The 24,274-nt window shown below is 43.6% G+C and overlaps 1 protein-coding gene across 1 annotated transcript in view; it reads left to right on the top strand.

Moving 5' to 3' along the window:
- The window catches only part of ngfrb (nerve growth factor receptor b), a 41,764-nt gene extending 18,405 nt beyond the window's left edge, over positions 1-23,359 (top strand). Inside the window, exons 4-6 of the mRNA XM_080747544.1 lie at positions 13,490-13,727; positions 17,077-17,234; positions 18,675-23,359. Of these exons, the coding sequence (XP_080603670.1) occupies positions 13,490-13,727; positions 17,077-17,234; positions 18,675-19,018 (740 nt within the window). The 3' untranslated portion in view covers positions 19,019-23,359. The remainder of the gene's footprint in view (positions 1-13,489; positions 13,728-17,076; positions 17,235-18,674) is intronic.
- The last annotated feature ends 915 nt before the right edge of the window (positions 23,360-24,274 follow it).

Raw genomic sequence — 24,274 nt, 5'->3', positions numbered from 1 at the left:
AGAATTGTTCTCCAATGGATCCCATTAATTTTCCCCTTTCGTGTTCTAACCTTAATTAACATTTTCATGAATACTTTATGGTTCCTATCGCTAGTTAAAAATTGCCTTTCAATCACGATGATATGCGTTTTGTGAAAATAAGGTCCCATTTATGTTAAAATTTATGATAAAGTTGCGGGGGGCGTGGCCAACTAAACTGATACCAGCCGGCTGTGTTCTTCTTCGTGTGCTGTATTTCGGGAGGCTCCTACCACATTCTCCCATGTATCCCTGTGGTTGCAAGTGACCGTTGGCAGCCAATAGCCTCCTCTGTTTGCATTTCAATCTATGATGGCAACACCCATGCCAAGGACCCATATTGTGTCATTTGCGCTGCATAGAAACCAAAGGCTTTGCTTTGTCCATATCTTTTATACAGTCTATGGTCAAAACACAATACTTACAGTTACAACTACATGGGAGCAATTGCATAACTTAATCCAATATTATCTACAGGTCTTATCAATATCAAAGAAGGGCTGGGAGTTGTGTAAAATGCCATTCTGAAAGGGTGTGGACTGGAGTCTGTGGACTGAAAATATCACCCATTCAGCACCACAGTTTTTCCAGTTTCCACTCTTTTGGATTATTAATGGACAATCTGGACAGAGTGTTGTGAGAGAGGGTGTGCTGTATGTTAATTATTATGTATTTTGTTTGCAGATGCTATGTAATTCACATGCATGCAGGTTGCATGTCTACCTGTTATCATACTTACTTTGTAGCACATGCTTGTATTCTTAAAACTCTAAATACTCAACCACTTAAATTAAGTTACCCTGTTGTTGGTTGACAAAGGTTCATGTCACTTACTCCAACCACACAAGTTGCTCTGCATAAGAGCATCTACTAAATGGCTAAATTGAAAACTGTCATGGGTTGAATTAGAAACCCTGATGTTGTGAGTAGGTCTACAGTATGTGCCTAAAGTAGCCTGGCGTTGCTCATACTAATTCCTCACTGCATACTCGCAAGCAGAATTTCCACGGGGTGGCTTAAAAAAATGGCTCTGGACACGATTGGTTAGACCAGACCAATGCTGGGCCCTGATTGGTCCCCCCAATTTTGAGGGAGAGGAAATGGATTCACAATTGAGCGGGGCCAGACCCATATTCGCCAAGGGCAAGTTTTTTTGCCCAGGCGGATTGGTCTGGTTCCAGGCTATGCCTAAAGTACATTATGAGGTCAGCCCCCTAACTAGCCGAGCCCCCACATCATCTTATTGACACTTGTGTCACTGTGTGGCTTCAGATGAAAAGGGACAACAAGATGCTCGGGAGGACAATGGAAGGTTCTCTCAAAGGAGATACGATCTGTAAAAGAGCCATGAGTCATTCCCTGAAAGTTCAGATGACCTGCTCTCTTCAGGACAAATTTGAATCCAACCAAGCGCCTCCAGGCATGATGTCTCACAGACCACAGTATTTTGGCCTCATCGTCATATGTTATTCCTCTCCCTAACTCAATCAGAAGCTCTCACAAGATCTTTTCGAACATGCACATGGTTTATCAGTACTTACAAATCTGTGGCGCAGCCAGACGTCCACATCCATTAGCGCTACGGAGTGAGCAATGCAGCCCCAGAGGCTAAATGCGGCCAGAACAGTCAGCAGGGTGGAGAGCGAGAGAACTCAGAGACTGAGATGAGTATTGCCTGAATATGGGCAAGTTCTAACTTGATTGACTTTCGTTCAACATAATGAGGAGGACTAGAAAGTCTTCTCAACAGTACAGTGGGCTATTTTTAACCATTTTGCAGGAGGTGAGAGGGATAAACAAACACTGACCAATTCACAATTAGCATCTTTTGCTATGTTGAGTTTTCCCTTGTGATAACGACCACTTTGCACCCTGTGGTGATGCTGTTGACTGAACTTGGCTCTGGCGATATATCTTCGCTCGAAATCCAATTTCCTGATGCGCTACCAGAGGGATTAGTGCTTTGTTATCTGTTATGCGAGAAGAAGAACACGCTACTCATCCCCCCCACAGTGCTGCTCAAGCAGCCTAATACAGAACAGACTGTGTGAGGCTGGACCCTCAGAGCTAACAAGAGGTTCTAAAGCAGATGCTTATCTAGAGAAAGTGCGATATGACTTCCACTCTGCTGCAGGCCACCAAGCAAGGTCAGGGGTCGGAGGTTATGAGAAGCTTGTATGCGGCGGGATCTTCCGTCAGACGGCAGGTCAATGTGGGATTCCCACGGGGACGCGCACAGAACAACATGGCATAATCCTCGCAATCCCTCCAGGGGTCAGGACAACACTGGAGCAAGTGAAGTTGATTAATAGCAGTGGTCTTATTAAGCACGCCTCAAAGGAGCCTCTACTGTGCCGTTATAAATCAACGCAGACACGCTGTTGGTACTGTAGGGTGGATATGATTAACCCCGATCAGTCAGTGGAGGGCACTGCTACGAAAACAGAGGACGGGGGGGGGGGGGGGGGGGGGGGTGAAATTGGGGGGGTGAAATTGGCGCGTAATTTGTCTGATAACAGGATTGGTCGAAACGTGTGTCATGTTCACACCTGTGGAGCACATGGTGCGTAGCCTGGCTCCAGCCAATAGACCCGCCCACTCTCTGAGTGAACTGCATCTCTTGGTCTGGATGTGTCATATGACGCGTCTCTTGATACGGTGTCTTGGCGAACCGAGTCAACCGACCAATGAATTCAAAGCAAGAGAGGGGGGGGGGGGTCTAACAGTAGGCTCGCAGCACTCAGAGAGTGGGAGGGTCTATTGGCTGGATGCGACGGAAGTGTAGTCTTCTTGTGATTGGGGATTTCAAATTTGAAATCCCCTCCCCTTTTCAATCAAATAGAATGGAGACACGTTCAGACTCAAGCCCCAGCGTAGAGTCGGAAATCAGGCTACATGGTGCGTGTGTGTTTGTGACGTGCGCTTTTAATGCCTGTGAAGTACATAGTGTATATGTGTGACGTACAGCAGGGGGTTTCAAACTTTTTTGACTCAGGGCACCCCTGTAAATAACCTTTTCATCCACGGCACCCCTGAATTACACTGTTAATTTTTAGAATCTTATTGGAGAAATATCCGTTTCCATCAGAACTGACTGAAAATAACGTTATTCTTGACGTTTAACCACTTGAACCACAGCATGCCTATTCTGGAAGGTTCACCAAAAATAGCCCTGCTACTGGCTCACACCGCTTCACAGCGTAACGCGTTGTGAGCTTGTAGATCTGCTATTTTTGGTGAAGAGAGTTGTCGTAGATGGAAAAAGAACTTATCAAGTACAGTGTAAACCAGATCTGTTTTACAAAGCATAGTGAAGTGATATTGATGTAGTGATATTGATGAATTCCAAATATTATCAAATTATATCGCGACACCCCTGGACTGGCATCACGGCACCCCAGGCTGCCCCGTCACCCACTTTGAAAACCCCTGACGTACAGTATACTGCTTTACACACTTGGCAGGTGGCTAGCCGTGCAAACACACAGTGACAGGCCTCTCTCATGCATAGCAAAACCTTGAAGTGAGCACTACTGACGTTTGACAGAGTGCAGCTGACTGGGTCCTTCTATCACTCTGACAGTGGTGTAAAGTGACTAAGTTCATTTACTCAATTATTGTACTTAAGTAAAATTTTGAGTTACTTTTACTTTACTGGCGTATTTCCAATTTGCAGTACTTTTACTTCTACTCCACTAGGCATCTAGTCTACATCTCAGAAGCAAATATTGTACTTTTAATCCACTACAATTATTTGAAAACTTTACTTATTAGATTAGTTATGTGAAGATTTTGATTATTATTACAAAACATAATATTAACCACTTCAGCCATATATACATTTCAGCGACGCATTGTGAGCTACATTCTGCATAATGTGCTTTTTACTTTGAGGTAGTTATTTTCGCGGCCCCGTCCCGCATCCCCATGGAGGGGGCCACGGCCCCTCAAGGGACACAGGTGAAATGTTAACCTGCCAACGATACGGAGTGCCGGGAGGAAGCACCTAAACCAAACCTTAAACCCTCACCTCAGTAAAACTAACGCGGGTGAATATCTAACCTGCCACGATGCTCTGGTCCTGCCTCGGGTGAAAATCTAACCCTCCGCGATGCTCTGTCCCGCCGCGGGTGAAAACTGAAAATCTAACCCCTCCGCGATGCCCCGTCCTGCCATGGGTGAATATCTAACCCTCTGCGATGCTCCGGTCCGCCGCTGTGCCGCGGGACGGGCCGGGGCCGCGAGAAGATCTCTGCTCCGGCTCTGGTCCGCAGCGGGTCCCGCGGGACGGGACGGTGCCGAGGGGACGATCTCTGCCTTCCTGTTTACTTTTTTTACATTTTTATGCCAATACTTTTGTACTTTTACTCAAGTAGATTCTGAATTCCGGACTTTTACTTGATTAAAAGAATGTAGTACTTTTTCCACCACTGCACTCTGAGCCAGTGGCCAAGTGCCTTCAAGGTTTGATGGAAACATACCTTCCCTCCCTGACCCTGTTCCTTGTTGAGATTGTACCCAGGACAGGGCCATGTTCTTGACCTGACCGCACCTTGCTGCGCAAGCTGGGATCTACCAAGAATTCAGCGGCTGCAGGTTGACTTATGCACTTGCAAGTCAACACTCCAAAACAAAACAGTCCAAATGCATTATGCAAGACCAAGCACACAAGCAAGAGGAAGTTCATGGGTTTACTGTGGACATGCCGCACTATGTGTGTATGTAGAGACGTGCACGTGTGCACGCACATACTGTACACACAAGCACGAATGAAAGGAACGCATGCACACACACACACACACACACACACACACACACACACACACACACACACACACACACACACACACACACACACACACACACACACACACACACACACACACACACACACACACACACACACACACACACACACAGGCAGGGTGCAGGTTAAAGTCACTGGCTGATTGAACATGGCAGAATTGGGAGCACATGGAAGGATGAAGGTCAGGTGGGTTGGGGTTCATAGGTGGATGGAGGCAGGGCGTTTGGTTATTGAGCGGGGAGTTGAGGAGGAGGGAGGAAGGGCAGGAGCTGTTTCCTTCCTGTGTTTGGTTGACCTTAACGATTGACAGGCTGCCCTCCAGAAATCAGGAAGCACGTCTGATCAGCTAACCAGCAACATACACATCGCTCAAAGAGAGGGGACTTCAAACTAGGAGAAAACATAGGTAGAGGGGTGCCTGGTGGCTCTGTTCGTGTACAGACCATATGCTCCTTGTCAGACTCCTGTCTTGTCTTGCCTGTCTCGCTTCCCTCTCTGCCATTGGGTTCCTGTTTCTCTTTACTGACCTATCTGAAATAAAGCATTACATATGGCAACAAAATTAAGAACATAAAAACTGGAATTTGGAAAGAGGGTTATGGTTAGGGTTGGGTTTAGAGGGAGAGAGGGGGCAAAAGAAAGAGAGGGAAAGCTTGACAGGTTTGGCGCCAACATGCCAGTATAATACAATACAATATTGCACAACACGTGCATAGTCAGAGAGTCCAAAAAATGCAGAGAGAAATAGCTGGGGAAATACCATCAACATTCCTGACACCCAGTGTCCAAAACACGAGCACATCAACGGCTGTGACGACCCTCTGACCCAAGTGGCACAAAACTATTCTCTGTCTCTATATGCACAGTCACTCATTGTATAGCCATAGCCATAGCCCGGTCTGCCCTCTTTGACACCAACATCTACAGTCTCATATCAGTTCCACAGATTTTGGGCTCTTAGGGCCATGGATGACCTCCTCTCTATAACCCCTCGCTCCCTGGTCAATACAATGCCAGGCCTTGTGGTGGTAAACACAGAATTTTGAAGTATCTCGCCTCTTCAACCCACGCGCACCCCCTCCATACAACCCCCCGGTCCGTCCGCAAACAAGAATCGTTCCCTTATGGCAAATGTCCCAATCTCCTGAAGAAGTACCATTCTAGTGGAATTTGCCCCCTTGACATTGCGACGGGAATTCGGGAGACGGGATGTGCTCGGGTGTTGGTGAGCCGCCCCGGTCCAAGGGGTGACCACAACACTTGCGCCAGCGCTCGTGCAGCCCATTCCCTGCCAGTAATCATGGATTGAGAGCCAAGGTTTTGTCCTTGTGAGGATTAATGAGTTGAAGATTTGTTACTCTGACCTGCCCCCCCCCCTCCACAATATGACCTCATTTTGGCGCTGTGAGACAGAAAGCCAGCATTGTAACGTTTGCACAACTTTGCATCTTGTGTCGCTTCTACCATCGCTGAGCAAAGAAAGCTGTGTCCCATTAGCCTGCTACATCTGCACATAACTGTTAGTGAACATTTTTACTGCAGTTGTTGTGCATTAAATCACCCTAGCGTCTGTATTATGGGGTAAACATGCAATTACAATAGCAGATCTACAACATCACAAATCATTGCAATGTGAGCTTGTATCGGCTGTTTTCGACAAGAGATTTGGTGTAGAGTAGACTATAGAAGGAAAAAAAGATGCTGACAGAGTATCGAGCCCTGGGGGATGCCGGTCAACCAAGTTGGCTATATATAGGGTTTAAGTGGTTAATTAAAAAAGATTTTTCAAAATAGCAAATCTACAAGCTCACAATGCTTTGTGATGCAATTTGCCGTACACTTGTACATCAAAAACATAACGAAAACAATTCACAACTCCTCACATAGGACTCCTCGTGGAGGAAATCAGGAGAAAATGTGGGGAGAAAGATGGAGCATATGTGTGTATGGATGGAGAGCTGTTGCAGCAGCAGCAGCAGCGAACGAGAGAGATGGACGGAGAGAGCAGATGCTGAGAGAGAGCGTGTCCTGGTCGATAAAAGCGATGGAGTTACTCCTCTCCACTCTCAGGTTTCTCTGGGTGACCTCTACGAGTGCCGATCACTTTCTGCCGCAGAGCAGGAACACATGCACCCCCCCAACACCCCCCCCCCCCCCCCCCCCCCCCCACACACACACACACACACACCCATACAGTTACACAAACGAGTGTATACACACTTATAGGGGTGTGTTCAGACGACAGCACGTCACGTGTGCAGAAAAGTGAGCCAGATCTCGGGTGGAAGGTATGGAAAGAAAAGGGAGAGGCCAATGGGAGAGCGGAGAAAGTATGAGAATCACGGATGGGATGGGTGTGAACAAAAAGGGGAATAAGGAACGTCTAAAAGGGATCAAGAAAAACAATGTCAGTGATAACCCGCAATCATCCTTTCATGCTTCATTTATATGCGGTATGTGCTTGTGCTCAACGAGGTACAGTAAATCACCTCTAATGCCTTATGTATACGTCATTGTTGAGTGTCCCGCGGCAAAAATAGCAGATCTACACGCGTGCATCAGCCTCCCTGGTATACTTAGCTCTTCCAGGGCAGGTCTTGGCTAGTGGCCCGGGCAATGGTTTTGGCAGTGCTCACGCATAATGACATGTAATAATAAGAAACAAAATGCCACTCGTACTGGAAACCCCTTCTCATGCCACACGTGTGTGAAGTCAGTTTAAAAGTATACAGTCGTCACCACAGGAGTAACACCTGTTGTCAGGAGTCTGCAAGAGGTTGGAATGCAAGATTTGGCTCAGGTGTGGCGTTTGCAAATCTCACACACCCAACCCAACCCAAAACACACATGCACATACGCACTCTCTCTCTCTCTCTCCCCCCCACACACACACACAAAATGTAATTTAATTCTGAAAGACTGTTTGGGTTAAATGCATACATACTTGAATGCATTTAAGTGCACGAGTCATACTACAAAGATATAATTAAGTTAAGCTACTGAGAAACGACTCGCAACAATACATTAGTCATTACTTTAAGGCGTACTGTAAGTGTGCCCGCCCGGATATCCAGTAATACGTTAGTCATTAACAGATAACCAAAAGGACAATTCCAGTAATGTACTGGATAGAATAGGAATAGAAATACCTACACAAAACCACTGGATGGCAATCGGGCAAGGGCTATAATTTTGTGCAAAGCTGTCATTTTGTCATGTTCCATGTCTTATATAATGATACATGTGATAATGATAATGGGACAGTACTTGTACGGTGTGACCAGGGGAATGCCTGCCACTCTTATCTGTAAGTGAGCAACCGTGACTGTTTAGGCAGTGGTTCCTAAACGGTGTGCTGTGAGACGAAGTCCAGGTGTGCCTTGGGATTTTATGACAACCACACATTGCAATATATAGGCTACAACTATATAAATCGTATTTTTAAGAAAGTTTCGGAAATGGCTAAAATGGTCAAATCTACTCAAAGCTCACATGTAGTAACGCAACATGTTTTCGTCTCTAGTTCATGTATCTCGGGAACCGTCTACTGACCGACTTCAAACTTGACGTGAGAGTCTTTTTACATATACAGTATAAATATATATATATATATATATATATATATATATATATATATATATATATATATATATCGAATGGCTTAACCACTTAAGCTGCATGCACAATGATGTTGAAATGAAATAGTGAAAATAGCAGATCTACACCTTGCAACACATCGCAACGTGACCTTCATTTTTGCCTATAACGACATGTCCAAAATAGGTATTGATTATTCATCAATTATTCTATCAAATGATCTATTGTCTGTGTATTTTTGTTATCATCAACAACAATTAGTTGGATTAACTGTTGCACCCCTACTCCAGAGTCTAGAGACCTCAAGCAACCTCCTCTAGTCCTCTTGGCTCCTTGGAAATGAGCTGAGCTCAGCTCAGTGTCCTAGAAGGTCACTCCCTCTGAGACCAGCATGGACTGCCAGAGCACTTTGAAACTCTGCTCTAAATGTTCATCACAGACACACAGGCAGATAGATAGACCTACAAAAGGCAGATAGTCAGTGATGATGCACTGTGCACTGAGTGGACAAAAGAGCAGAGCAGGGACGTGCAGAGAATGTTAGAGAGGGAGGGGCTGAAATGTCTAAAAGGGCCTTTTGGTGAAAATATCGAAAATAGTAGACCTTCAAGCTCAGCGCAACGCGTTGTGAGCTTGGAGGTTGGCTATTTTCGGTGCGTGATACCACACAGAACCAAGCATAATCAAGTGAATACTGGAGATGTGGTGTAACGGCATGGATTTCTACAAAGAGAGCAGGGCAATTCTTTCAACATAAGATGCAGCATTCAAGTTCAGGAGAGTTTGGACAAGGCGATTTTCTTGAATGCTGCCTTCAGGTATGGCATGGAAAGAGGTCATTTGCGTTTCTTTCACCATAGTAAAAACGGAATTCATGGTCTGGAGAGGGCACTTGTTTTACAGACGGGTAAAAGGGCAGGGGCTCAAGCCCCCTTTCATGTCTATTATGTGCACGTCCCTGGAGCAGACAGACATAAAAGGTAGGTAGTCTTCCTCAATGAAGGAGGAAGGAAGACAAAGAGGGAAGGACGGACAGTGGAAACGGGAGGGGGGGGGGGCACATTCTCAGAGTTAAATTAACGCCCATGATTTTACTGTGTAGGAGTGAGAAAATGAGATTGGGGAATGCAAAAAAAAAAAGGAAAGAAAAAGGAGATGTTATATCCTGATAGCAAATTGGGAAGGGAGGGGGGGGCATTTGTGCTGGACAAAGAAGATCTCTGTCACTGAATGGTATCTGGTATCCTTTCTAGTGGGGATGGAGGGATGTAAATAGGGGGTGAAAAAAGACACAGGAGCCAGGATGAGGGAGGGAGGGGTCCGGTCGGGTGGGTGGGCCGATCGTAACGAGGTCGGGTGGTGGCGGTGGTGGTGGGGGGCTGGATATCATTACATTAGCAGGAGAGAAGCGAGCTGCAAATGGGCCCATTTTCTGTCATCCATACACAAACCATACGGTTATAGTAAGTCATCAGATCCACACAGCAGTTGAGTTCAGCTCAGATGTCGTAGATGTTATTTATTTAACTATTTTAGCCTGCCAGCAGATAATGGAAAAACTACTAAACTGAATAACTTCAAATAATCCAGGAATTTAGTGATGAAGACAATGGAAAAGTGCTTCTGTGTGTGTGTGTGTGTGTGTGTGTGTGTGTGTGTGTGTGTGTGTGTGTGTGTGTGTGTGTGTGTGTGTGTGTGTGTGTGTGTGTGTGTTTGTGTGCGTGCGTGCGTGCGTGCGTTGCCAGAGCCAACCATTTGTGAATAAGCGGTGTTTCGCTGAAAGAGCTGGATGCACCACTTGACTGCGGCCCATCATGGTTCATTGAACTCAGCAGGGGGGCAGGGCAGACACAGCGGGAGCACTCACAAGTAAAATCTGCAGTTTTGTAGCAGACAAACAGGCAAGGTCACCCAAAGTGTCAGCTGGGGACACCCTTTCATCCAACAAACTGTTAAAAACAGGTTGAAAGACCTAGCGATGCTCAACACATAAATCACAGATGACAAAAAAACAAAGCGGTTTATGTGCAGGCGTGCCTAACTTCACAATAAGCTATGGAGAACTTAAGTTTAACTACAGTGCAACATGTTTTCCTCTTCGTGCAAAGGGTAACACAACACCGGTCTCAAGTAGTATGGTTGGTAAAACATCTAGAGAGATCAATGGCTGTGCAGTATATGGATTACAAATGATGTCCGCCCAGTATAATAACTTAATAAAGAAGGGCTAGTAATTGACATGGGCACAGTAAGTCAATTTTAAAGTACATCTCATCAAAACTCCTTTAGATAAAAGCCCCTGACAACAGCAACTTGTCTAAGCAAGGTCCCGCTATAAATGTCTCACCACACGAGTGAAAAATGGACGCCTCATGCACAGCAGCTCTCTTGAGGTATTTAGAGCCCTCTGAGCCCAACAGGCAGGGGCGTCACAAGGGGGGTGGGGGAAGTGGGACTGAGTTACTAGGGCCCAAGGTGGAGGGGCCTTAATTATTTTATAGCTATTGAAAAATAGCAGATATACAAGCTCACAGCACGGCACCGAGTGCCACGCTGTGACCTTGTAGATCTGCTATTTTAGAAAATGTGTTCAAATCTTTTAATATATGTATTTTTTAAGCCAACCTTTGTAACTCAAATTTTGCTTCTGGGGGGGGGGGGGGGGGGGGGCGGTCCCTGGAACTAAATATTTTGAGATGGGGATCTGTGGCCAAATACACACGAAAAGGTTTGAGCACCACTGACATAGAAACATAGGTTTTTTCAAAAAATATTCAAAGATTTTCACGATTTTTCAAAAATAGCAGATCTACAAGCTCGCAGCACGGCACTCGGTGCCGCGCTGTGAGCTTGTATATCTGCTATTTTTCAATTGTTAAAAGCACAGGGGCCCCACAGTGAATCCTTGTACCCACTCAGGGCCCAGAATTTGGTGCGACACCCCTGCCCAACAGGATGATTTCCTGTTGAAGATGTGAGTAACTGAAAGTAAATGACAGGCAGGGATAGGTTTCCACATCCGAACAGGGAACATGTCTGCTTAGCGGTAATGGTCGGGCAGAGTGGGCAAAGAGTGGATGGACAACCGGGCTCTTACCCCTGTTAATGACACCATGGGGAGTATGGAAAATGACCTGATGTAAGATGGAGTGTGTGTACAGTACACAGTATGCACTTAATATATACACATTATGCAGTGTATAATGTGTGTTTGTGGTTCCCAAACCTTTTTGGCTCGGGCACCCCTATAAATGTTCTTTTCATCCAAGGCACCCCTACATTATTATATTCCTAATTTTCACTCCCAGCACCTTATATTTATAGCATATTTTAGCGTTTATGTTGCGGGGAAAGCGAGATAATAGCCATTTTGGTTAGTAATGACTGAAAATAACTTTGTACTTCAAGTTTAAAATTATACTAAATATATTTTTTAATGTCCAAATAAATTTAAAATATTATCAGATTATATTATTTCCAAAAAAAAAACAACATTCCCAAAAATGCTAAGATTTTCATTCGAAAAAAAGAAAAGGCTTGGAAGTAGTGAAAATAGCCGATCTACAAGCTCAAAACGTTGCGAAAAGTGTCACGTTGTGAGCTTGTAGATCTGCTGTTTTCACTCGTTTGGGTCCCGGAAAACGTCTAATTTCTCTTTTGAGTCTCGAGCTAAAAAGTTTGGGAACCACTGCTCTAGTTGGGTTTGAAAATGGACTCGTTGAGGTACATTAGAACAGCACAGTAGAAGTGTGGGGGAAGACAAGACGGGGGTGGGGCGTTTTAGCTGCAGGGTGGTCAGTCTGTCAGGCCTAATGAAATTATGTACGACGTTCATGCCCACTTTTTCCTACCCTTGGGGTCTGACCACCGCTTATGGCCCCAAGATCTCCCCATAGGCAGGGTATCAGAGGATACACAGTATGTTTCTCCATCTGCTACTGAAGGAGGGTCCACCAAATTGTGGGTGAGGGGGAGAGGAGGGGGGTAGTAGTGTTTGACCACCTGCTGGTGGAAGAAGTACATGACATCCTTTCTGCTTTTGCTGAGCTACTTGGGAAAAGCACTTACTGACTGTATACAGTACCTCTCAGCTAGCTGCTTCAGTGAAGCAGCTTAATAGCCGTTAAAAAAAAGATGCTCACTTGTAGTAAGGAGCATCCAGGTATGTGAGTGTCAAAAAGAGCATTAATGGAGGGGAGGGGGGGCTAGTTGTGTTTGCGATGCCTGTTCTGGTAGGCATGCTTCGGGTATAGCAAGGTTTGTACCACTGCTCAAAGAAATGAAGGGAACAAAATGTTCCCTTAATTCTTTGAGATTTCTTTGAGCAGTACTACAGTATACTATACTCAAATAAATTCAAATAAATTAAGGGAACATTTTGTTCCCTTAATTTGTTCCCATTTCTTTGAGCAGTATATTTATGGAGATCTGATTGACAATGTGCCATCAAAAAAATAATAATAATCTTAAGTGTCCTTTGATAAGACAATTTTAATATTACTGGTATCATTTGTTGATAAAACCTCATCATAAAAACTATTGTCTTCTAGGGCATTCACGAATAGTGATTTTTAGTATTCGAATTATTCGACCTCAAAGTATTCGAATAGTCGAATATTCGACAGGACTGGCCAAACCGGTAAATATTAAGTACAAGAGGCGAACCTTGTAAAAATAGCCGATCTACATGCTCAACGCGAGGCGCTGTGAGCATGTAGATCTGCTATTTTCACAATATTTATCTGAGGAACCGAGTCACATGAAATGTAATACCTACAATTCCAAGTGCTTGTCAGGGTTCAAATATGTTTATTTTGGGGGTCACGGCCCAAAAAGGTTTGAGAACCCCTGGTATAGAGCATTAAATTCATCCACCAGGGGCATTGACAACTCATTCTTATAACTTCCTACTGTATTTAGCCAAGCTTTATAAACTATATATTTTTTAAAGAGAAAACAATAAAAAAAGTGAATATTTGACTTCGGTGAACAACGTCGAATAGTGACTTTGATATTCGAATATTTGGTGAATGCCCTATTGTCTTCTTGTCCTTTCCTCTGTCTCAGGCCTGAACACCCCCCCTGCCCCCACCCCCTCGGGGGAGCCTTGCTTGTCCTGCGATGATCCTGACCTCCCGCCAGACGCCCCTCCACCAGATGGCCCCACAGACAGCACTCCCACCACCACCGACGGCGACTCCCCCAAATTGATCTACCAGGGTCTGAATGATAAACTCATCCCCATCTACTGCTCCATTCTAGCAGCTGTGGTGGTTGGCCTGGTGGCCTTCATCATCTTCAAAAGGTGAGGAAGATGATGGATGTAGAAGAGTCTATAGAAGAGGAGTTATTACCGGATTCAAGGGATTGTTGAGTTTTGAAAAAGCCTTCGAAAATGTGTGTACGCATTTGGCCTGGAATGCGTTAGTTAAGTTTTGTTATTATCCTTTATTTCTGCAGCTGTTTGTTTCTTAAAATAAGTACAGAGGGTTACACATGTAATGAAAGAAAAACAGAATCAACAGCCGTGAGGAACTGGCATGGGATTTTAAAGACATGACAAATTCATATGAGCAAGCAAAGCCAATCTTATTTAGAAATGCAGCTGATTCATATTTAATGAAATCATCTGTCCTTTTTCTGAGCGAGAGCACAAGTCTTTCCCTCTGGTCCTGGGGATCAAACTATATGGCCTGTATTATCCACTATTGGTGCATCCAGTTCCATGTTCCTTTAAACGCTTACATGCAGCTTCTACTCCCCGTTTTAATATTGAATGTGTGTTTATCTAACAATGTTGTACTACTAACTAGACTAGTGTTGGTTCACAAAAATACAGGAGCATCAAAACAAGCAGATCAAAGCACAACAGGATTAATATTAAAGGTGACAGCAGTCTTTAAATATTCAGGTTGATAGATTGTTCATTGAGCAATACAGTACTATACAGTAACTTATTGTATGAGGAGTATAAGCCTGACTTGGCGGTCAAAGGGACTGTTATATTTATTTTTTTGCTTTTATTTACATATTGCAATAGAGATACAGGATGTTGCAATCGTGTGGTTGTCACACTATCTGGACTGTCGCCCCATGTTTTCTTTATTTCTATTAATGGTCACATTAGGACATACACATTTCAACAAAAGCCTTCATTGATTATTTGTACTCTTTATTCGCTTGTTCACCACATGCATGCCACGCATGCATGGACTTAGTACTACAGATTTAGTACTACAGTTGATGTGTGAATGCAGCAGTGCAGTGCACGGTGTACAGTTTATATGACAATGAATAAATACTATTGGATGTTTCTGATCTGGTGGAACAGAATGGAGCCTAACAGCTCAAAACATGCTGTGTTTGCGTTGGGGCAGATGTGACTGTTTCATTTCAAACAGAATTTTGGGAATAAAAAAAAAAGGATTGGTGTAATGACCAGATAACTACCACTCGTGTCGCTAAATAGTATCGTGAATCATACCGAATTATGGATTATCTACCGTATAGGCCTACACCAGTGGATTCCAGGGACTCTCTAAGTGCCTTTATGGGGGTCTAAAGTCTGTAACCTTACAAGTCTGTAACTTTGACAGTGTACAAATGGAACCGGGTCCATTTGGTTCCATTTGTACACTACACTGTCAAAATTAAGGGCAGATCATCAAATGTCAAAGTTTGAGAACCACTGGTATAGCCTACACCAATCCCAAGAATGTATTTACTAGAAATTCAATCTTTTGTAATAAAGTCTAGGAGGTGAGAGCTAAAAGGTCACAAGTTCATGTTTTCATGCTGATTTGCTGCTACTTGTTTAGAGTTCAACAGAACTTGTTGTTTGCTAGAACATGGTGTGTGTGTGTGGCCAACAATCCATCAACCACTGGCATTTAAATTGGCACATTGACAGACTGAGTTAGCTGGAAGACAGCGGGTGCAGGTGTGGACTATTACATTGAGTGAATATCAAATAGATCAGTTTCTTTTGAACTTGGGTGTATACAGTAATGTTGCTGCACTGGGTGCATTATACATTAGGGAGATTAAAGCTGATCAAATCTGCTTCAAATACATTTACTGACATTGTTTTGTCAACTAGTTGGTGTCCTACCCGATACCAGGGCCAAAATTAGGGAGTTGGGAGGAAAACCTCTTAACTACTGCAGATGTGCTAGTGTTGTCGTCTACCATGCAGATTGGTTAACAATTAACACAATGTTGTATTCTTCAAAATAAGTCCTGCATTGTTATTCTTTATGTTACAATTCTATAACTCTTTACATCTAGTTCACACACTAGTGTAGAGCTGGGATCGGGCCACTTTTTTCAGCCCGAACCCGAAACGTGACGTACAGCTTTTTGCGTCCGACCCGCGCCCGAACCTTATTTTTCCCACCGCTTTTTCCCCTCCTTTCTTTTTCTTTGAGGAAGCCACTGATTTACACTGACTAGCAAACTTGCTCTAATGTGCACTGCACATTAGAAGTGTTTTAAATTGTACGTTGATTATTAAATAATATAAATAATAACGCGTGCTGCACAATTGACTGCAGTGACTCACTGCACACTCATCTTGCAAGTTTCTGCGTCTGGAAAATAGCCGATCTGTAAACTCACAACGCGTCGCAGATACGAGGCGTTGTGAGCTTGTAGATCAGCCACTTTTGGCACAGAACACGTCGTGACGACGAAGTATAAGCCAAGATTTACTTGGGTGATGTGATGTGTGTGTGTTGGACAGACAAGGCTTGCACAGTTTACTGCACACGACAGCGCTGCAAAATAAACATCCAATGCAAGGGATAGTACTGGAGAACACGGCGCCAACAAGCTACGAGCTCCCGTCAGCGGAACGCCACATCCAATCAAACCACAACAACACGTTTACCTCAGAGTTTAGGACATGATCCGTGCTTAGAGATACAGTATGTCTCCTTGCCTGCTGCATTAGCGCGAACACACACACAGTGCCACACACACCAGGAGTTTGTGCGCTGCGTGCATCATTAGAGAGAGTGCATGATGCATGACATAGGTAGGCTATATCAACAATATGTCCGACCCGAATCGACGTCCGACCATTAATTATGAAAATGCGTCCGTTCCGAGCCCGAACCCACGGGTCCCAACAGGCCCCACGGGTTTTCGGTCGGGTGTCCCAGCTCCCAGGGTATCTCAAAACTACAAAACGACCAAACGTGGCCACTCCAGCTACATTGCTGCCCAGTTATTGTTAAAGACACACCGCGTAGCCTATATGAAAAGGGTAGGGTTAAATAGCACTGAGAACTGGTTAACAGCAAGAATGTTTTCTTCTTCCTTTTATGGGAACAGAGCAGTAATTGTGGGGAGCGGGAAGGGGAGTGAAAATTGTGAAACAAAAACATTGTTTGACGCTTCACTGTGTCACTGGAGCACTGAAAAAAGTTGAATCCAGCTCAACTTTGCTAGCACGTGACACCCGTCATGTAGCGACACGTGTTGGCCCTCAGTTTGTAGCTTAATGTCGCTGACTGTTGAAAATGACTTGTTGCCTGTTGCTTTATCACTGTTAGTGTGACCACACCCTTAATGATCACCTGGTCTAAGAGATCCCTCTGCTAGCTAAATGTTCCACTATTTTCACAATATGCTTCTCTTTTCTTTTTGTCCAGATGGAACAGCTGTAAGCAAAATAAACAGGGCGCCAACAACTGTACAGCCAATCAGAACCAGACACCATCACCCGAGGCAGAGAAGCTGCATAGTGACAGTGGGATATCTGTGGACAGCCAAAGCCTACAGGAACAGGGACAGACCCAGGCACAAACAGGTAACACACACACACACGCACGCACACGCACACACACACACTCGGCATAGAAAGACATCTTTTTTTACGAGCACTACATAGTAGTCGGCTTAGTTACCACTTAATTAAACAATTATGCCTACTGCATTTCAGGTATTCTATTGTCTTGCCAAAGCGCAAAACAACCCTGTTGAATTGCACGGTTGCACAAAGGGGAAATCCCATGGTAAAGGTATTATACAGTACAGCCTGTCATAATAATAAGGCTGCTGGGTCTAATCTGAGCTCCAGAGCTGCTCTAAATATGTTTGATGGAAAGACACTTTTTTGGATACCATATTATGTACACATTATCAGCACCCCAAGCGGCCCCACCGTGTCAGTTGACAGGAAACTGTTTCCCCGCAGGAGTGAGGTGTCTTGTCAACATGCAACCTCTCAAACAGGCAGTGGTAACAACTCCTGACAGTGCAACAATGTGTTTGTTGGCTGCATGCGCTCCTTTGGAGTCCTGCCCTGTCAAACCAGTTTGTGAGAATTTAGAGGCCTTTAAGCTTCATGCTATGAGGCTTCACTGAGACACATGATTCCATAGTTATTGCATCCTAAAGATGTACTCAACTGCGTGCACAGGGAATTGAAATGAAAAGGAAACACAACAGCAGCAGAAGGCACGAGTAGAACTTGTGAAGGCATGAGGAAATGTGTGATGCCATGAAGTGTCTTTCTCATCATTCTAGAATCTAATTTGAATGTGGTCGGTCAGTGGTGGGCATGGGCCACGCCCAACCTCCAAATTGGTTATAGCTTCTCCAACAGAGAAACTGCACAACAGTGTGTTCAAATTTAAAACAAAATGCCTACAGTGGCTTGGCCCGGGGCTCTAACGAACATAATTTTTTCTGTGTTTGTGGGTGGTTTAGCCAAGGAGGGGTTATATTCCTGCTGGTCAGTGGGGGAGGAGCCTTTTCAGCAGGGAGGGCATCCAGAGCCAGAGGGATAGCTGGGGGATACCGTGAACCTCTGCATGACTTACGGTCTCCAGGACTGCATGTATGGAGGAGGCATGTGGTGGTCTACACCAGTGCTTTTCACACTTTTTGTGCCAAAGGCACACCTGTATTCATAGCTAAAATAGCGGATCTACAAGCTCATTGTGACAAGCTGCGAGCTGAAAGTAAAGAATACCATGCCCAAACGCCAGGTAATATTTTTATTAGGGTGTGGAATTCATCTCTGTATTGGGAAATCAGTGAGCACAAACTTTTTGTAGGCCTATAGTTGTATTATTGAAATAATAAAGTGTGGTTTGGTAACCACTGGTCATTCAACATCCCCAGACCAACAGTGAGGGGATTGGCATTGACAGGGACCAAAGTAAGAACACATGGAGAATTGGCAGCAAATAAATCAAACAAAACAAGTAAAATAACAGTTTTTCCCCCTTTCATTTCCCTGCAGTGGTGACTGTGGACGAGGAGCCATGTCTCCTCCTTCCTCTCCACACCAGAGAGGTGGTAGAGAAGCTCCTGTACAGGGGCTGCGATGGAGACACACCCGACCATATGGAAGACAGCGACTGGTGCAACCTGGCAGGCCTCCTGGGCTACGAGGAGGAGCGGATCGCCACCTTCCGGCAGGAGGAGCATCCAGTGCGTGCGCTGCTCTCCGATTGGGCGAGCAAGGACTGTGCCAGCATGGACACGCTGTGCACGGCACTGCGCAAGATCAACCGTGATGACATTGCCCAGAGTCTGGTGCTCAGTCCCAGCACAGCAAAGCCCACTGCCACATCTGTAGTGTGATTCGTCGCCAGCGAGTGATCACTTAAATCTAACTTCACTCGCCTCACTGCAGATAATATTGACAAGTTGCAACTATTTGATGACTAAGCTCTTCCTTCATTTAGTCGTCAGCTACACTAATGACAAACTACATTGATTCCAAATCATCCATGTGAACATTAAGCATGGGATAAAACTAGGGTATGTGAGAAATTACACCAATGCTATGAATTCCCACCTAGTCACATCCAGGGCTTAACTGAAGTCAAAACCCCAATGCCTTCACTCCAGGCTTATCATTAGGATGTGACCACAGCCATTGGTTTCCAGTGTAAATTCAAACCATGGCAAAACACAAAGACAAAAAGCTACGTCTCTGTCAACACCAACCCCCTGAGAGGTCTGAGATGGTCCTGTAATCATTCCAGTGTGAGCTTGGATGTTCGACTGGGTTTCACACCCAATTTATCATTCTCTGACTTACGAAATAGTACTGCCTCTGAGGAAACAATGAGCTGAACTAATGAGCTGAACTAACAATAATTATGCTCTCTTTTAACTGAACTCATCGAACATTGCTCAGTCCATTTTTGTTGCATATTTAGACCGTTCTTCGCTTCACCATCCTCGATTGTCCAACACACACACAGACACACACACGTACACACACCATGCCCATATTGTATTGCATTCATTCTGTCCTACACGACCAAAGAGTAAACTTATCAAGAAGTTGCAGCTACCTTGTCTGTATGCCATATTATTATGAAACTGGATTGTGGCTTGTGTGTGCCTGTACTAACTGTTTACCACTAGAAGACAACTTCTATCACTGTAACAACTTAAGCAAGGAATGCTTGAAATGGATTAACTCAACATTACCAAAATTTGATCCAATGATCCGGATCGTCATCATGATTTTAGAATATTTCTCGAACGACATTTGACTTAATTAGCTGACACTTCTGTCCAGACTCCGAGGATGACGGAACATCAAAGTCTCAGTTCAGTGTGTTTGTTCAAGAACACATGTTCCAAGTCGATGGACACATACCGACTGTTAGGACATGAGCATGTGACCGTCCAGGCCGCCCGTTCTCCATTTCCGATGAACCCGTTAAATCCGCAGATCCAGCCATTCAACAATGTTTTAAAACAATTATTGTCACCTCTGCCTTTCTTCCCCGACAAGTGCTATATGAACTGCTAACTGGATTTTGCCAACTAGGTGGTCTGTGTGGCAGGTCATTAAGACTAAGGCAACTCGACTCCATTCTATGTGCTCAGGCTTATCTACATAACACAGGAGCTCCCACACAGGGGCCTTTACTCTGACCCAGATAGACAAGGACATGGAATCTAAAACTCAACAACCGCATATCTGTACATAAACAGACATATATGCACACACGCAGACACACGCAGACACACGCAGACACACACACACACACACACACACACACACACACACACACACACACACACACACACACACACACACACACACACACACACACACACACACACACACAGGTATGTAACCATGCATGCATGTACTGTACACAGGCATACACTTGCAGATCTAAAATGCATTGAATGAATGCATAAACACGCTCAAGAGCATATTAAGACACGGAACTTCACTCAAGGAAGACAACCATATTTAGAGCACTATAAAGAGGGACCATATACGGTTTAATCATATGCTTAAAAGCCAGTGTAAAGATAACATGGGGCTGTATATTATTTGAAACGTATGTTCTGGGTGGTGAAGTGCTACCTAAGTAGTCAAGTCAACAGCATATACTGTACAGTAGTAGCTACTGTAACTTCTTATACTCAACCAGTGCACTAAATAGTTTTCAACACACACACACACACACACACACACACACACACACACACACACACACACACACACGTATACTGTACATGGTCATGGATGTGGAACAAAATTCCAGGGTTTTCTATGTTTTTTTCTTTTTTTTTCTTCATTTGCATAATTTCTCAGGGTATCTTGAGTGGTTCTGTGACTGATTGCCTTTATACATCCTGCCATTATTAGTTGAGGCGTGGACAATCTAGATTATGTCTTTACACAGCAAAAAGAATGAGTGCTAATTTATCTCTGAGAGTGTACACATACTGTATTTACACTTTCACAGTTAAACACTCAGGGCTTTGCTGTGCAGTTGTTCAGGTAGACACACTGCCTTATGGAGAGGGCATTTAATCCAGGCAGTGATTTTGCGACTGACAATCCTTCAGACAGATGAATGAGAGAGGGAAGCGGGTTCGAGAAAAAGCAACGGGTGTCTAGTTTCCACATTGTTCCCAACAATGACCTCTGAATGAAAGGCAAGTCACAAGAGACAGGAGTCAAGGGATGTAGGATGTATTCAAACCAAGGGAAAGATGAAAAGAGTGAATTAGAAGTTCAATGTTTTTTTTTTTAGGCTAGCTTAAATTTTTAAGTGATACATCGAACCAGATGGTCGAACAATCGATATTGTTAAAACTGCTTGAGTGTAAGCATGCATTCTCTTATTTATTGCTGGTTGTTACATTGTATTGTGTTGCACATATTTGCGTTAAAATGCCAATGCATGCTCAATCAACATTGAAACTATTATAACATATAACTTATGCCATGCCATGTACAGAAAAGGACCAACTTTTCTTACCGCTTAAGTATGTATTGACAGATTCTCTATTTCTTTCCTTGTCTGCTTTCTGTGCAAACATCTGAAGTAAGAAATATTTTATTACATTGAACTAATTTACTGTATGTCACCTACTCTATATCCTTTTATCTGGTAGTCCTGAGTACAATGTGTACACTTAGTCTACTGAGTTTGGGGCAGTAGCATAACAATGAATGAAGGTGTTTTCAACTCTATCCTTTTAGTTTTTGTTTATTTTTATTAATGGTTGTATCATTATAACAATTGCAAATGGTATTATTATTTTGTTTATTTTTTCTACAGAGCTAGATTGTAGCACTTAAAAGATTTTTTTAAGTAATGTAATGTGTCTATTCTGCATCACCTGCAGTGCCTGGGACCTTTTCAGGCGTTCAATGATGTTGTACTTGTTTTTTTGTTTTGTTTTTTTACTGTGTTCAGTTGCTTTTGTATTATCTGTGAATATTTGTCTTCAGTTTATAGTTTTTAGAGCCTGGAATGTTTGTAATACCTGGGACCTTCCTACAATGTACAAATGTTGTTCAGGTTTGCAAAAGGTTAGAAGGGTAAAACCATAAAACAGAGGGAGGTTTCATTACTGAGGAGGAGCTTGGTGCAATTAAAGAACTCAGCCATTCACCATAGTGTCAAGTGCATCAGCGGCTGTGGGTGATTGAGGTGTGGAGGAGGCACACATGCAGGAAGAGTTGCATTCGAGACTATTCAGAACTGAGAGCTCCAGTATTTTAGCTTAAGAAAAGAAAGTCAAATAGCCACTCAATAAGGCATAGACAGTAGGAAAGCTCCAATTCCCCCTTGGTGACGTTTTGTTCATAAAAACACACATTTCATAACACTGAGTGAGCGACACAAACAAACAAGCAAAATGCAATTGGATATTAGCTGCTGGTTTTAATGTGCACTCTTACAGTATACAACTGTACCAGGGGTCATCAATTTGTCCGTAACTGACAAATGTGTCCATGGCAAATATTTAGATTTTCTGTTTTACACACCATTATAGGCCTAATGTTCGATCATAATACCTTATTGAATGTCAAGTCTCCAGGTTTTCTTCAGAATATCTATGACACTGGCACATTATGAGTGGTTCTCAAACATTTTAAGTGCAAGGACCATCATAACTCTGAGAGAGTACAAATAGAACCATGTGTACACTCTCAAGAGTTACAGACCTGTTATGGTCATTCAGGGCTAGCTCTTCATGTGTTTCTGGTCATATTATTGTCCGGTCACTTTATATGTCCGTGGCAACAATGGAACTTTGACAAAAATGTCCACCACAAGCCAACATGGCGATGACCCCTGTACTGTACATAATCATAAGAATATGACCATATAAATATAAATAGACATAGTACACACAGTGTACTAAATGTTTTTATGACAGCTAGGAGCTCAGTCTTACAAAGTCATTAGTTGGAATTAAGGTCCAAGTTCTTAATGGTCTTGAATGCACTGAAAATTGCATCAGCAAGATGTCCTGCTGTCACAAATATGGGAGAGAAAGCTCTGGAGCCTTACAAGCATGACTCATGAGGCCACTAACAAACTGTCTTTGTGTCACAATGTGACATAATCATGACCTATTAACTCAACCACTTGGAGGACAGAGGGCATGTGACACCAAGGTCATCATCCTATTTCTTTCTATTGTTTTGCTTTTTGACAGCAAAGGGCAGTTTGGTTCAATGGATGTGGACTGTAAAGCCATGACCATAATGACATTCCTTTACTGTATGTGACTTGGACCAATGGGTCGAACCCTTATGACTATTTTTGATGTTGTTGTCGTTGTACAGAAAACTAGTAAAGTTACTCAAGGTTAATCTCCCTATCAGAAACTGTGACTGAATATTTTAGTTTTTTCCTCCACAGACAGTATTTACTTAGTTTGATAGAAATGAGAAATTATGTTACGTACATTGTTGATGAGATAATGAGGTACAGTTGATTCAACTGAAGATGAGGAGTGATGACATTGCACTTGAAAATAATCATGTAATCAAATAAGCAGGGGTGGGGGGGGGGGGGGGGGGGTAGGGGTGGTTGGGGTGCTGTGAGGATAGGAGAGACAATGTAAATGAAGTAGCTCAAACCGAATCATGGTATGGTCCACCAGGACTAACTTGTACATAAACGAGAAATACTAAATGTTCCTTGTATTTACTAATACGTACAATCGTACATACATGTATACTGTATTATACTTATTGTGAATTTGCTAAATTCCTACATCCGATAGCAGTAAAAATCAATAAGATAATAAAGGTCTTGAATCCACTTGTTTGCTGTATGGTAATACACACACAAACAGGCACATGCCGAAACATATACGGGTGTGCCTGGTGGTTCGGCCAGTTAATGCGCTGACCATAATATACTGTGAGTTGTGAGGACCAGAGCTCCAATCTAACTCCCATCTCATCTCGCATGTCTTCCCTCTCACTGCTCTGGGTTTCCTTGTCTCTCTACACGCTACTATCTAAATAAACCTCAAAATGCACCCACAAGAAAGAACAAAATATAATAATATGCTTTTCACACTTATGCATAAATAAATGCACACACA

The sequence above is a fragment of the Nannobrachium achirus genome (assembly GCF_963921795.1).
Source record: "Nannobrachium achirus genome assembly, chromosome: 18".
Classification (NCBI taxonomy): domain Eukaryota; kingdom Metazoa; phylum Chordata; class Actinopteri; order Myctophiformes; family Myctophidae; genus Nannobrachium; species Nannobrachium achirus.
The sequence above is the reverse complement of the archived record's forward strand: the minus strand, read 5'-3'. Positions and strand labels throughout refer to the sequence as shown.